At 42.5% G+C, this 15,565-nt stretch overlaps 1 protein-coding gene across 1 annotated transcript in view; it reads left to right on the top strand.

The window, feature by feature from the left end:
- The window catches only part of LOC126095080 (cytochrome P450 4C1-like), a 131,301-nt gene that overhangs the window by 89,078 nt on the left and 26,658 nt on the right, over positions 1-15,565 (top strand). Inside the window, exons 9-10 of the mRNA XM_049909763.1 lie at positions 10,764-10,832; positions 10,934-11,102. Coding sequence (XP_049765720.1) covers positions 10,764-10,832; positions 10,934-11,102 — 238 coding nt within the window. The remainder of the gene's footprint in view (positions 1-10,763; positions 10,833-10,933; positions 11,103-15,565) is intronic.

The following is a 15,565-nucleotide window of genomic DNA, read 5'->3' as shown; positions in this document are numbered from 1 at the left end:
TTCACATTGATTGTTGGTCATATTGTTATACTGCAGTTACGTTCCACTGATCAAATTACCTCGTTTATGATGTTCTTATCAACCTAACTAAACTTCCTGAGGTACTGCAGCCCACATCTTATTCGGTGTATATCCTAAAAAGACTTTAAGTCCTTCACCGCCCATAAATGTTGAGAAAGATGCTAGTTACCTGTCGCTCTCTTGTTAGGGTAACATACCCAGAATTGTCGATTACGAAATAAAAAATAGAGAGTTCACCCGAAAAATGAAATACTTTCGGGAATTTCTTACTATCCTACTTCAATGAGAGATACTTATAATAGTTTCCACAACGAAACTTTGTCCTGAAACCTGAGAGAAAATAGAAAGATATCCGAGAACTCGGATCAGTAACAGACGCCAAAGTAAGTAACTTAGAAGCAGATATCCTCAGAGTAATGAAGCAAATAAAATTACTTTAACAAGCAGGTCTTTTAGTCCATACAGTATACCAGTTAGGTTCCTTTCAGAGTATGCTGATGCAAAAGCTTCATACTTACTTAACAAGCATATACAAAGGCTCGCTCGACGATGTATCCGTGTCCAAAGACTGGAAAGTTGCACAAGTCACACCAATATTCACAAAACGGCGATAGAAGTAATCCACTAAATTAAAGGCCCGTTTCATTAACGTCGATATGCAGCAGGGTCAACATGTATTTAGAAAATATCGTTCTTGTGAAACACAACTAGCATTTTACACACACGAAGTGTTGAGTGCTATTGACAAGGAATTTCAAATTGATTCCGTATTTATAGATTTTTAGTAGGCTTTTGGCACTGTACCTCACAAGCGGATTGTAATCAGTGGAATGGAATATCGTCTTAGTTACGCGACTGCATTTGCGATTTCCTGTCAGAGATCACAGTCCGTAGTAACTGACGGAAAGTCATCGAGTAAAACAGAAATAATTTCTCGCGTTCCCCAAGGTAGTGTTATGGGCCCTCTTCTGTTCCTTATTTACATAAATGATTTGGGAGACAATCTGAGATGCCGTCCTAGGTTGTATACAGATGACACTGTCGTTTAGCGTCAAATAATGTCATCAGAAGATCAAAAAAACCGTAAAATCAATTAGAAAACAGATCTATATTGTGCGAAAATTGGCAACTGACCCTAAATAATGAAAAGTGTGAGATCATCCACATGAGTGCTAAAAGTAATCCGTTAAACGTCGTTTACACAATAAATTAATCAAATCTAAAGGCCGTAAATTCGACTAAATACCTAGGAATTACAATAACGAACAACTTAAATTGGAAAGAACTCACAGAAAATGTCGATGAGGAAGGCGAATCAAAGACTGCGATTTACTGGCAGAACACGCAGAAGATGCAACAGATCTTCTAAAGAGACTACCTATGCTAAGCTTGTCCTTTCTGCTTTGGAGCACTGCTGCGCGATGTGGGAACCTTACCACATAGGATTAACGGAGAACATCGAGAAAATTCAAAGAAGTGCAGCACGTTTTGTGTTATCGAGAAATAGGGAAGAAAGTGTCACGGTCATGATACAGGATTTGCGGTGGACATCATTAAAACAAAGGCGTTTCTCGTTGCTGTGGGATCCTTACATGAAATTTCAATGACCAACTTTCTCCTCCGAATGCGGAAATATTTTGTTGAGGCCGACCTACTAAGGGAGAAACGATTATCTTAATAAAATAAGGGAAATCTGAGCTAGCACAGGAAGATATAAGGGTTCATTTTGTCCGCGCGCTGTTCAGGAGTGGAATAATAGAGAATTATTGTGTAGGTCGTTCGATGAACCGTTTGCCAGGCACTTACATGCCATTTGGAGAGTATCGATGTAGCTGTTGACGTAGATGTAGAACATGAAACGACATTGTGAAAAGGTTTTCAACAAGCGAAATGGTGAAAAAATTGGAGATCTCGCATTGATTTACTAGCCAGATTTCGACAATGAGAATACCTTTTTCAGTTGGGTCATGAGATCATAGTTCTGCATCGATTGCCATGGCGTGATGGCAATTTGTGGACTTCGGCTATAGAGCACCGTATAACTCACGTCTTAAAGATAAAGGCATTATAGTCTACACTCTACCAGCGGGACACGCGTGTCTGACATGAATTTTATGCTGCAAGATAGTTATCTGGTACTGCTTAAATAATTAGGTTGAAAGAACTGTATATGACTTCTGGCTTTGATTATTTAGTGTAGTGCACTATCACCATACTTATCTAAAATTTTCTTTGCAAAAGCTGTGAAGAACTTGAAACCAAAATGTTAACGGAACTCCTATTCACTGTGGATGAAGGTGCCGTAATAGCTGATTATGAAAGAATGTGCAGTACAGATTGTCTAAATTTGCAACTACTTCGAAAAAACTGAAATTAAAAATAGAAGCGAAAAAACTAGTGTAGTAAGTAAATTTAAAATGAGACATTGACATAAAGATTGAAGGAAATACTATAGAAAAAGATTAATATTTTATTTAAGCAACTTTAAAGGTTAAAGGACCGATGATGCAACTCCTTAAGACTGTCCTGTACGCACATCAGACTAAAGATTAGTGTAAAAACGCAACGGCCTGATAATGAACACACAAACACAACTGACTTATAATGAATATGCATTTGACTATAATGAATATCTAAATTAACGGAATTATTTTTTTAAAATGTATACACGGATAACATTTCAGACTACGTTAATGATACCCTACCGTCTGCTCTGTCGTTCTGTATCCAGCCAAGCATTCTTCTATCAGTCCTGACGAGTTAACGGAGAACTCTCATTTACCTGTGACCTTGGTTGTACCTTGCTACATACTGGAACAAACCCCTGAAAGAAAGCAATGTTATGTTATGCTTTGTAGCCGGTAATAGTGCAAAAGAATAACTTGCTCCTGATCACTTATTTACGAATTTTTTTGCATCTTCTAGTGCAAAGTATCTGGTACTAGTTCTTTGGACATGATAGCTTAATATTCCTAGAGAAGGTCTGAATTAATAGAAAATGGGTTCTTAGCTCCGGACATAGGCCGTGGCATGTGTTGAACAGTTACAGCTTAATAAAATACAATACAAGGAACGTGTGAATGCGTAATACGCGCGTTACAAAATTTATACTCGAAATATTTTAAACCAAAGGCACAAGCGTTCAGAACATGTCACATATTGTTCTATCCAGAACAAAGCATTCAGCACCAAGGGAAATCTCTAACCAGAATAGAGGAAGTCAATTTTTCAATTAGGTTGTAGCCTACATAAAAGAAATGCAGCTAACAGCGGGAATTACACAATACATAAAGTACAGAAAATACTATAAGGCGAGTCTTTTAGACTCTGACACATTCTACGTACACTCATCACGTAGATCGCGATTAATAAGAAACATCATAACTGAGTAAAATAATCATAGCTTCTGATACCATATGAGAGCGTTCTCGTAGAAGCCGAACGGGATTTGGACTAATTACTCAGTACCTGACAAGACAAAGAAACTGGGGCTCACTGCCCACCAGTCGGTACTTTACCATGGATATCCTCTCCAGGAAATTAAGAGTGCTCCACAGATTTCTACGTAACAGATTCCGAAGTAGTTACGAAATACGCCACCGAGAAGCGACCTCAATAACAGCATGTACCCTCACACAGAAGGACATAGCAAGAAACATCAACCAACTTCTCAGCTTGGTAATTTACAAACCACTGATACATGGAAACGTGTGGAATACTGCAAGGCAAAGCATTTATGAAATAAATGAGCAAGGTAATATTAATTCTGAGTAAGTGCTGGACACCGGCCACATGGGCTGTGAAGGAAAAACTCCTCCCGAACAGGCCATGAAGGCCCAACGGTACCGACCGGCCGCCGTGTCTTCCTCAGCCCACAGGCGTCACTGGATGCGGATATGGAGGGGCACGTGGTCAACACACCGCTCTCCCGGCCGTATGTCAGTTGCCGAGACCGGAGCCGCTACTTCTCAGTCAAGTAGCTCCTCAGTTTGCCTCACAAGGGCTGAGTTCACCCCCCTTGCCAACAGCGTTCGGCAGACCGTTGTGAAGGAACCTCACTCAAAAACGTGATGAAAAATTATGGAACTGACAGCAGTAATTAATCTGAGAGAAGATATGTAATGGAAAAAGCAAATTTAAAGTTAGTTTTGAACACCAGGCCGGCCGCGGTGGTCTCACGGTTCTAGGCGCGCAGTCCGGAACCGCGCGACTGCTACGGTCGCAGGTTCGAATCCTGCCTCGGACATGGATGTGTGTGACGTCCTTATGTTAGTTAGGTTTAAGTAGTTCTAAGTTCTAGGGGACTGATGACCACAGCTGTTAAGTCCCATAGTGCTCAGAGCCATTTGAACCATTTTTTGAACACCAGAAAATAATTAGTGGCCACATGAACTTCAGCCAGCCTGTAAGACATTTTCTTACGGTGCACTTGGAAGAACTCTTCCTGCGCAGGATAGACACCAGCACCAACCAGGCACTCAATTTTCACTTGTCAGTGAAGATCACACCTTAATGGTCTTACCATTCGACTACCAGGTTGCAAAAGCGTAAGATTGTAATCGCTGGACAACGTGCTAAAGCAATTCATATCTCGATAAAATACATTGTGAGACATTACAAAGCAGAACTCTCATTAATGATGCGATGTGTTAACCATGCTTTCATGTGTTTGACGACAGATTTTGTAGTTTAGGGCTTACATGCTTTCAGACATACGTGATGTCTATTCCCTTCATTTTCATCTGTCCCCTCTTCAAATTTCTCTTGCCGTGTTTGCTTGTCTAGCTTCTGTAACTTCCTATCTGTCAATATGGATTGAGAGATCTAGGCAATACCGACGAGCACCCCTGGGCAGCGGAAGATAACTTACACTTTGTACTAGTCTCGCAAGTTGTTCAACACTCAGTTCATAGCAGAGACTTAATTTAATGGGACGACACCGCTGCTAAGACGCAATTTCAATCAGTCCACTGTTGAATCGGGACACTGACTAAGCTGGACGAACGTGCTTTCTTTGTCTAAAAACCGTTTTCTATTTTTATGTTCCACAAGTACCAGTATTAGGCGCCGCAAAGAGTAGAGGAGACCGAGGCACATTGGCGATGGGGCACGATGGCCAGTTGGTATTACTTCGTTAAACTACCCTTAGAATACGCCACCCTTAGAAGTCGTGGCTGTCTTTCCGCGAACCCAACAATGCAATTAGATTATTGGGTAACGTAGGAAACGCATTTTATGTTTTGTTGTCAGTAACAATAAAGTTTGCTTTCTTGGTTTTTTTGCGTACTCCAAGCAACATTTTTACTAAACAGGTAAGTACAATGACTAACGCCCATACATTAAGTATTATTTTGACACTGTATCAGGCGATTAAGGTGTAATAGACTTTCCTAAACGAAGTAACATAATTCCAATGTGGCAATATGGCACATGACCCACTTAAATGGAGACACGTTGGTCCACGTGGCCAACCTACAAGCTGTTTCTTTGTAACTAAGACTCTTATTACCTTTAATAGGTCCAACGTTGTCGAAGTCAAGATCACATCCACTGCAATTTTTAAGTAGGCAAATGGTGATGCGTGACCTTTCTCATGCAAAACCATAACCTGTGTTCAAGTATTCAACTAATATGAATCAATTATTTGTGAAACATTTCAGGACATATACTTTCAAGGATTGAATCTATGAGTATCTTCGAATGTAGTCAAGTTTTTACTCAACGCTGTCCTGTCGTTTTGTTTTTAGGATGGTTCAAAAGTATAAAAAGAAAACAGACAGAGGCGATGTCCCTGGACCAGATGTGAGACTGACAGTGACAGAAGTAAAATAGCATGGGAGTTATGGAACATAGCTTGCTAAGAATGTTCTCCAAGATGAAGAAGATGAGAATGATTATACTTGTCTTAACTACTTTAAACGGTGATGAATAGATTCAGAGCACAAGTTCGAAGCGGTGGGCGCATCTGTTACGTGATAATGACGAGAAAGGACAATTTTATGAATGTCTGAACTGTGAAGATCCTATAGAACATTCAGATGAAGATCGATTAAAATTTGGGTACTTCATTATTCTCATAGTTATTATATCAATGATAACACAATTTATGAATGTAGCTTTTGTCATAAAGCTGCAGCAATATGTATTAAAATAAACTGTGAGTTTTAAAATCGATTAAATAACCAGTGTGGTAAACGCATGTACGATGGCACAGTTTTAATATTTCTTTTGTAAACAGACAAACAGTGAGAAGCGTTAATTGCATAGCTTAAAGGTCCTGAAGTAACGTATCACGTATCACATAAAAAGATCAGTGTAAACATTTAAAATACAAACTTCCTGGCAGATTAAAACTGTGCGCCGGACGGAGACCCGAACTCGGGACCTTGGTAGAGCACTTGCCCGCGAAAGGCAAAGGTCCCGAGTTCGAGTCTCCGTCTGGCACACAGTTTTAATCTGCCAGGAAGTTTCATATCAGCGCACACTCCGCTGCAGAGTGAAAATCTCATTCTGGAAACATCCCCCAGGGTGTGGCTAAGCCATGTCTCCTCAATATCCTTTCTTTCACGAGTGCTAGTTCTGCAAGTTTCGCAGGAGAGCTTCTGGAAGAAGTAAAGCTGTGAGGACGGGGCGTGAGTCATGCTTGGGTAGCTCAGATGGTTGAGCACTTGCTCGTGAAGGCAAAGGTCCCGAGTTCGAGTCTCGGTCCAGCACACAGTTTTAATCTGCCAGGAAGTTCCATATCAGCGCACACTCCGCAGCAGAGTGAAAAATCTCATTTAAAATACAAGCTGGAATAAAGTAAAGGGAAAAAAGTGGACCAGTCTGCTGATCGCCTCTATCTGCGTAATACCGTGACTGACTCTCCTTGTTCTTGCTTCTTCAACTTCTGTATCTGCTCGGGGGTGCCAACGACGTGAAACGGTACTGTTGGCACACTCAAGTTGGCGGTGGTTCGGCTACGGAAACCGGGGAGCGGGATCCCGGAAGAGCAAAACAAACTCGTAGTGCGGGGCAACCTACAGGCGAGCAGACAACCGCCGGCCGCGTGCCTCGGGCATGGATGTGCGTGATGTCCTTAGGTTCGTTAGGTTTAAGTAGTTCTAAGTTCTAGGGGACTCATGACCTCAGATGTTAGGTCCCATAGTGCACGGAACCATTTGAACCAAGCAGACAACCCCAACAACAAGCGAAGAGCAGTACGGAAAAAGGCACAATACGCGACAAGCTCGAAACACTGCACATCTAGCACGAGAACCACGAGTCCGACGCGACGAAAAGATCAGGTCCGAGTTAGTCGATGCTAGAGCAAGAACTGACTGGCCCGGCCTATCGCCATCGCCCATTAAATACCTGGGCCGGTGTCCTGCCTGTACAATGCTTGGCGCGCGCCGTCGGTGACAGTTTGTCGCGCTGCTCTGCTGTGCCTCGAGGCCCACACCAGCTCATCTATGTCCATGTTGTATGTCTAATGGCGGAGATAGCGAATTAACGAAAACTGCACAAGAACGACCTGTCATACACCATCCTCCAAGTCGTCGTAGTATTTCCTCGCAAGCAAACTGCTAATAGTAGAGACTTCAAACATGTTCAATACGTGGAGCGGGTCTCCTTGGCGAAAGTGTTTAAATCAGTGGTGCAGTATTTCATTGACATTGAGGCTATAGTACTTCCAGTCGATTTGTTAGTCGACTGCTGCTTATTATATGCGACATCCTTTACCGACATCTGTCTCTAAATCTGTTGTTTTTTTTTTATCAGTTGTCATGCTGATTTCATGTAAAACTGTGCATCTCTTTACTGTTGATGCACCCGTTTTATAGTTTTGCTTTATATTTTAGGAAAATCCTCACTCACATGTGCATCGTATTCTTTTGGCCGACCAAACGCAATAACGCCCTGATATTTGAAGACAGAGAGGCGTTGTAGAAGTCGCGACCATGATGAGGCAGTCGTGCAGATTTAGTTACCTGGTTCCATGAAGTTTTATCCAGACAGTTAGTACCGTACATGTGCAGTAACGCCTTTTTATCAGTCACTGACGTCTTTTGTGCAGACAAAATGTTCTTGTTGTTACGGTCTTCAGTCCAAAGACTGGTTTGATGCAGCTCTCCACGCTACTCTATCCTGTGCAAGCATCTTTATCTCCTAGAAACTACTGCAACCCACATCCTTCTGAATCTGCTTACTGTATTCATCTCTTGGTCTCCCTCTACGATGTTAACCATCCTCGCTTCCCTCCGATAATAAACTGCTGATCTCTTGATGTCTCAAAACGTGAACTACCTTCTTCTAATCAAGTTGTGTCACAAATTCCTCTTCTTTCCAGTTCTTCTCAGTAACTCCTCATTAGTTACGAGATCTACCCATCTAATTTCCAGCATTCTGCTGTAGCACCACATTTCGAAAGATTTTATTCTCTTCTTGTCTACACTGTTTATCGTCCATGTTTCGCTTCCATACATGACTACACTCCACACAACTACTTTCAGAAAAGACTTACTGCAACTCAAATCTATACTCGATGCTAACAATTTCTCTTCTTCAGAAAAGCTTTCCTTGTCATCACCAGTCTACATTTTTTATCCTCTCTCCTTCAACATCAGTTATTTTTCTGCCCAAATAGCAAAACTCACCTACTACTTTAAGTGTCTCATTTCTTGATCTGATTCCCTCAGCATCACCTAATTTAATTCGACTACATTCCATTAACCTCGTTTTGCTTCTGTTGATTTTTATCTTACATCCTCCATTCAAGACACCTGCCCATTCCGTTCAGCTGCTCTTCCAGGTCCTTTGCTGTCTCTGACATAATTAGTACGTCATCGGCATACCTCGAAGTTTTTACTTCTTCTCCATGAATTTTAACTCCTTCTCCAAATTTTTCTTTTGTTTCCTATACTGCTTGTTCAGTATATGGACTGAATAACAACGGTGATAAGCTACAACCTTGTCTCACTCCCTTCTCGACTACTGCTTCCCTTTCGTGCCCCTCGACTATTGTAACTGACATCTGGTTTCTGTACAAATTGTAAATAGCCTTTGCCTCCCTGTATTTTATCACTACCACCTTTAAAATTTGAAAGAGAGTATTCCAATCAACCTTGTCAAACGTTTTCTCTATGTCTACAAATGTTATAAACGTAGGTTTGTATTTCCTTAACCTCTCTCCTAAGGTAAGTCGTAGGATCAGTATTGCCTCCCGTGTTCCTACTTTTCTACCGAATCCAAACTGATCTTCCCCGAGGTGAGCTTCTACCAGCTTCCCATTCGTCTGTATAGAATTCGTATCAGTATTTTGCTACCATGACTTATTAAACTAATAGTTCGGTAATCTCACACCTGTCAGCATATGCTTTCTTTGGAATTTGGATTATTATATTCTTCTTGAAGTCTGAGGGTATTTCGCCTGCGTACAGGAAAATCAAAGAGACCTTTGGAGAAAAAAGAACCACCTGTATGAATATCAAGAGCTCAGATGGAAAACCAGTCCTAAGCAAAGAAGGAAATGCAGAAAGGTGGAAGTTGTGTATAGAGGGTCTATACAAGGGCGATGTACACAAGGGCAGTATTATGGAAATGGTCGAGGACGTATATAAAGATGAGATGGGAGAGATATGCTACTGCGTGAAGATTTTGACAGGGCACTCACTGAAAGACTTAAGTCGAAACAAGGCCCCATTAGTAGATAAAATCCCATTAGAACTACTGATAGCCTTGCCAACGGCCTTGCCGCAGTGGTAACGCAGGTTCCCGTCAGATCACTGAAGTTAAGCGTTGTCGGGCTGGGCTAGCACTTGGCTGGGTGACCATCTGCCGAGCGCTGCTGGCAAGCGGCGTGCACTCAGTCCTTGTGAGGCAAAACTGAGGAGCTACTTCATTAAGAAGTAGCGGCTCCTATCTCGGAAACTGACATACAGCCGGGTGAGCGGTGTGCTGACCACATGCCCCTCCCTCTCCGCATCCTGTGACGCCTGTGGAGTGAGGGTAACACGGCGGCCGGTCGGTAACGCTGGGTTCGACAGGGCTTGTGGACGGAGTTTACGTTTTACATTTTACAGATAGCGTTGGGAGAGCCAGCCATGACAAAACTTTTCCATCTGATGAGCATAATGTATCAGGCAGACAAAATACGCTACCTCAATTAACACATATTCAACAAATATCGACATCTTTCGCTATGGAGGGAATCTACTTAAGACCTCGTTGTGAGGCAACCTACGTGAAAACAGAAACGTGTGTATTGTCAGGTTATATGTTAACTTTACATTTGTGTGACTCAACAGTTAATTTTGTATATATGCTGTAACGCTTTTTTTCTGGTCTCTCAAATCTTTTGTGCAGACAAAATACGCTACCTCAGTTAACAAATATTCAACGAAAATTGCCATCTTTCACTATGGAGGGAATTCTACATAAGCTTTCGTTGTCAGGCAATCTACGTGGACACATAAACGTATCCGTTGTCAAATTACATGGTAACTTTTCATTTATAAAATAATTACATCGATAAAACATATTGACAATAGTCACTTTTTTTTTCACTGAACATACGCTTATCTACGAGAAGTTCACAAGGTTCACAATATTTTTAACTGTTTGGATAAAAAAGATAATCGTCATATATTACCTGGAGCGCAGAAATTCGTTTTTAATGCTCTCGTGTGTCATTGCTCAGAGTAGCGTACATTTGCTTTATTGTAACTAGTATGGTAACTCAATCCCCACAAAAATGTTTCAAGGGTCACGACACAACCGCCGCTGCGATGTCTTGGGCCGTCTTCTTGCTCGGACATCATCCAGATGTTCAGGTAAAAAAATTACTTGTTCTAAAGACTTTTTCCATATGTTAGTAGGTCTTAAATTTGGAAAGGTGCATATTCCAACTTACTTTCTCCTTCTTTTTCACCAGCAAAAGGCTTTCGAAGAACTAAACGAAATATTTCAAGGGTCCGATAGGCTTCCCACATTTCAAGACTTACAGAACATGAAGTACCTGGAGATGGTCATCAAGGAGACGCTCCGTCTGTACCCCAGCGTCCCTTTTATCGGTCGTATCAATTCAAAGGAATCAGAAAGTGGTAAGTCTTTCTTCGTAACGACGCAGAATACTTGAATGTAGAAAGAGCACCTCTGTGAGGAATCCTTGTCGTAGACTTCGGCAATAGTCCAAATTTTTAAATGAACTCACCGCCATTTGACGATCTTGTTGTTTATTTAATTACAACCCAAGTTTCGGCTTTTTATGCCATTTTCAAGTGATTGAGTTTATCTCATTAAAATATTTTGCAGAACATCAAGCAATCTATGTCAATGCCACAAACATAGTAACTTGAAAATGGCACGAAAGGCCGAAACCGGGGTCGTAATTAAAGAAACAACAATACATTCAAATGCCGGTGTATTCTTTTAAAAGTTATTGTATGACAGTTGCTCAGCTACATAAAAAACTGATTAGTCCAAATGTTGTCACCCTTTGATATTTTACAAATGTTCTAAAATCTTCTTTTCGTGAAATTGATTCTAGTTCAATATTGTTTAACTGTTAAATGTAAACTCTATGACGAGCTATTTAATAGCGTGTTGGTGCACCACTGGAACGGAATACAGTAGCGGTTATGCGTGTCATGGATTCGACAACTTCGTGACAGGTTTTCAGGGCTGCAAGACACAAGATGTCTATCTTTGGTTTGTGGGAGCAGAGCAGGCACCTGATAACGTCCCTGTTGGTTCCGTAAAGTCCGGAAGACGCGAATTTGGTAGCAGTGACATCGACATGAGCTCACTATCATGCTAGTGAAAACACAGTGGCGCATTTCTGGCCTTGTGACACGAGGAATTACCCTGCTGGAAAAGGAAGGAAGAAACTGTGGAGTTTAACGTCCCGTCGGTAACGAGATGGAGCACAAGCTCAGATCACGAATGATGGGGAAGGAAATCGGCAGTGCTCTTTTCAAAGGAACCATACAGGCATTTAAGGGAGTCACGGAAAACTAAACCTGGGTGTCCGGCGGGCATTTGAACCGTTATCCTTCCGAATGAGAGTCCATTGTGCTAATCTCTGCGCCGCTTCGCTCGGTATATCCTGCTGGAAGATATTACCGCCATCGGCGATGACATCAAGCATGAAGGAATGCAGGTGCCCCACAATAATGTTCACGTAGTCCATGGCATAGCTGTGTTTACGATTACTGCCCCAGGCACCATGGAAGTCCAGGTGAATATCCCCCACAGCACAATACCGGCCCCACCGCCCTGTGTCCGTGGTGCAGTGAATGTTCCGAGCAGCCATTCAACTGGAAGGCAGCATGTCCGGCACAAACAACTACCTGTTGTAGCAAGAAACGTGATTCATCGAATCAAGCGACACATTTCCCTCGATCCACATTTCAATCTCGACGATCTCGTGCACCTGCAGTGGTAACTGACGATGCAATTTGGTCAGCATGCGAATACGTAGACGCCGTCTGCTGCGGAGATCCATGTACGCTGAAATGTACCATTCGGAACACTTATGCTTGCACCAGCCTTGTACTCTACTGTCACACATGCCGCATATCCTGCTTACAGAGCGAGCACGCCTCCGACCTCAACCTTTTTGTGATGAGGCGTGGACGTCCAACACCTTGTCCCCTATTCGTTATTTCACGTCCGTCAACTACTTTCCATACGTGAAACTTCCTGACAGATTAAAACTGAGTACCGGGCCGAGACTCGAACTCGGGACCTCTGCCTTTCGCGGGCAAGTGCTCTACCATACTTGATTACAACAGTAGTGGGTGGAGAGCACACCAGATTAGCTGTTTTGGAGATTCCCAGTCGCCGAGCCATAGCAACCTGCCCTATCTCAAAGTCGCTTATGTCTTTGATCACTACAGTGCCACAGCGAGCACTGATGAAACTTTCTGGCAGATTAAAACAGTGTGCCAGACCGAGACCCGAACTCAAGACGTTTACCTGTCGCTGCCAACTGCTCTACCAACTGAGCTAACCGAGCACAAGTTACGTCCCGTCCTCATCACTTTACTTCCGCGAGTACCTTACCTCATACCTTCCAAACTTCACAGAAGATCTGCTGCGAAAGTTTCTTGACAAGCACGCCTGGAAGAAAGGATACTCCAGAGACATGGCTTAGCCACAACCTGGAGGATTGTCTCCGGAACGAATTTTCAGTCTGCAGCTGAGTGTGCGTTCATATGAAGCTTCCTGATAGAATAAAGCTGTATGCCGGACCGGAACTCGAAGCCAGGACCTCAGATGGTAAAGCACTTGGCCGAGAAAGTCAGTGGTCCCCGATTCGAGTCCCGGTCCGGCACACAGGATTAGTCCACCAGGAAATTTCATATCAGCGCACATTCCACTGCAAAATGAAAATTCATTCATCGTCCTCCTTCCCCTGTGAGCCGAAAATATATCAGGTTATAGACACTTATGGATGATGACGTTCCTAACATTCTGTTTGTTTCTCGCTAACTTCATCGAGACCCCGGCGGAGGTTCGAGTCCCCCCTCGGGCAGGAGTGTGTGTGTTTGTCCTTAGGATAATTTAGGTTAAGTAGTGTGTGCTTAGGGACTGATGACCTTAGCAGTTAAGTCCCATACGATTTCACACACATTTTAACATTTTTTTTCATTGAGACCGCTGAATGAGTGAGGCGGATTGCTCCATAAATGAAGTCCTCTCTCTCTGAAAAACACCGTGGAACGAGAGAAAAATTGCTTTCGATAATATTGTCACACGTAGTCCGTTAGCATAATATCGCGATGTGATTGTCTTTATATCTTATGACAACACGTACTCCGTGTAGAGATAGATCAAAGCGTAGACACAATTCCTGTGCTAGATCTTTACACTCTTTTCGTTTGCACGGGTTACAGTCTAAAAACCGTAATAGTTGTCGCTTGCAATATTTAGCACAACTCTTGTCATTTAGGAAGCTATTTACTTGTTACGTGGTTTTAGCGCGTTAATTTCTGTAGCAGACAATAAGCATACTCTGCATACAGTTTTCACGATAGTCTTGGTTAGGAAAGGCCTTTAGGAGATCTACGTGGTAGCCTACAACGGACAAAATTGCTCTGTAATATTACGTCAGCCAAGTAAATATTATGTTCAGTAGCGGATGAGCTGAACAGTGGCTTCTGAAAGCAGGCGGCGTTATCGCCGCTGAAGGCCACGGACTTACGTAACCCTGTCTTAAATATTGCGACTCATCCACCCATGGTTCGTTGACACGTTATCACGAAAACGGGACCCTTAATGTTAGCGTTCTCTTATTGGTGCAGTGTCACGTTCGGGTCAGAGTTCTTAGGATGATAATACTCCCGACTCTGGCCTGGAAATTATGTGGCCCACTTCTTGCAACTTCGCGTCGCCTGAATCGGGGGTTTCACACACTGAATCCATCGGTAGCGTTATCGAGCGACAATTCCGGATAATTATCGGTGCATTACCAGCTTGGAGAGAGCGTCCTCTCTGGGAAAAGCCATGTGCAATATAAAAAGCACTGGGTTTCCTAACATGGTCTGAAAATCCCGTCCTCAGAGAGTAAGGGTAGAGTTGACAGAACCAACAACACCGTGGCTGGACCACCTCAGAGTTTAACAATAACGAGTACTTTTGTTAGAGGAGCTGGACAAAATTATGGAAGTATTAAAAACGCAACACACTGCCATGCCTAATACTGTGCAGAAAATCTGTTGGCATTCAGAACTGCTTCCAGTCGCCTCGGAATGATAATTACAGGTCCTGTGTGGTTTTCAAGGGAATCTTATGATAATCCTCCTAGCAAACTAGAGTCCAGTCCAAGAAATTATACTGGAGGTGAATTGCGGCTAGGCACCCTCCTCTCCAAAGTATACCACAATTGCTCAATAATATTGAGGTAAGGTGACCCTGGGGACCAAGGGAGATGCAGCAATTCATCCTGTTGTTGTTGTTGTTGTGGTCTTCAGTCTTGAGACTCGTTTGATGCAGATCTCCACGCTACTCTATCCTGTGCAAGCTTCTTCATCTCCCAGTACGTACTGCAGCCTACATCCCTCTGAATCTGCTTAGTGTATTCATCTCTTGGTCTCCCTCTACGATTTTACCCTCCACGCTGCCCTCCAATACTAAACTGGTGATCCCTTGATGCCTCACAACATGTCCTACCAACCGATCCCTTCTTCTAGTCAAGTTGTGCCACAAACTCCTCTTCTCCCCAATCCTATTCAGTACCTCCACATTAATTATGTGATCTACCCACCTAATCTTCAGTATTCTTCTGTAGCACCACATTTAGAAAGCTTCTATTCTCTTCTTGTCCAAACTAGTTATCGTCCATGTTTCACTTCCATACATGGCTACACTCCATACATATACATTCAGAAACGACTTCCAGACACTTAAATCTATTCTTGATGTTAACAAATTTCTCTTCTTCAGAAACACTTTCCTTGCCGTTGCCAGTCTACATTTTACATCCTCTCTACTTCGACCATCATCAGTTATTTTGCTCCCCAAATAGCAAAACTCCTTTACTACTTTAAGTGTCTCATTTTCT

Source organism: Schistocerca cancellata, chromosome 8, assembly GCF_023864275.1.
Source record: "Schistocerca cancellata isolate TAMUIC-IGC-003103 chromosome 8, iqSchCanc2.1, whole genome shotgun sequence".
NCBI classification, from domain to species: Eukaryota; Metazoa; Arthropoda; class Insecta; order Orthoptera; family Acrididae; genus Schistocerca; species Schistocerca cancellata.
Note: the sequence above shows the minus strand (reverse complement) of the source record. Positions and strands in the feature narration are given on the sequence as shown.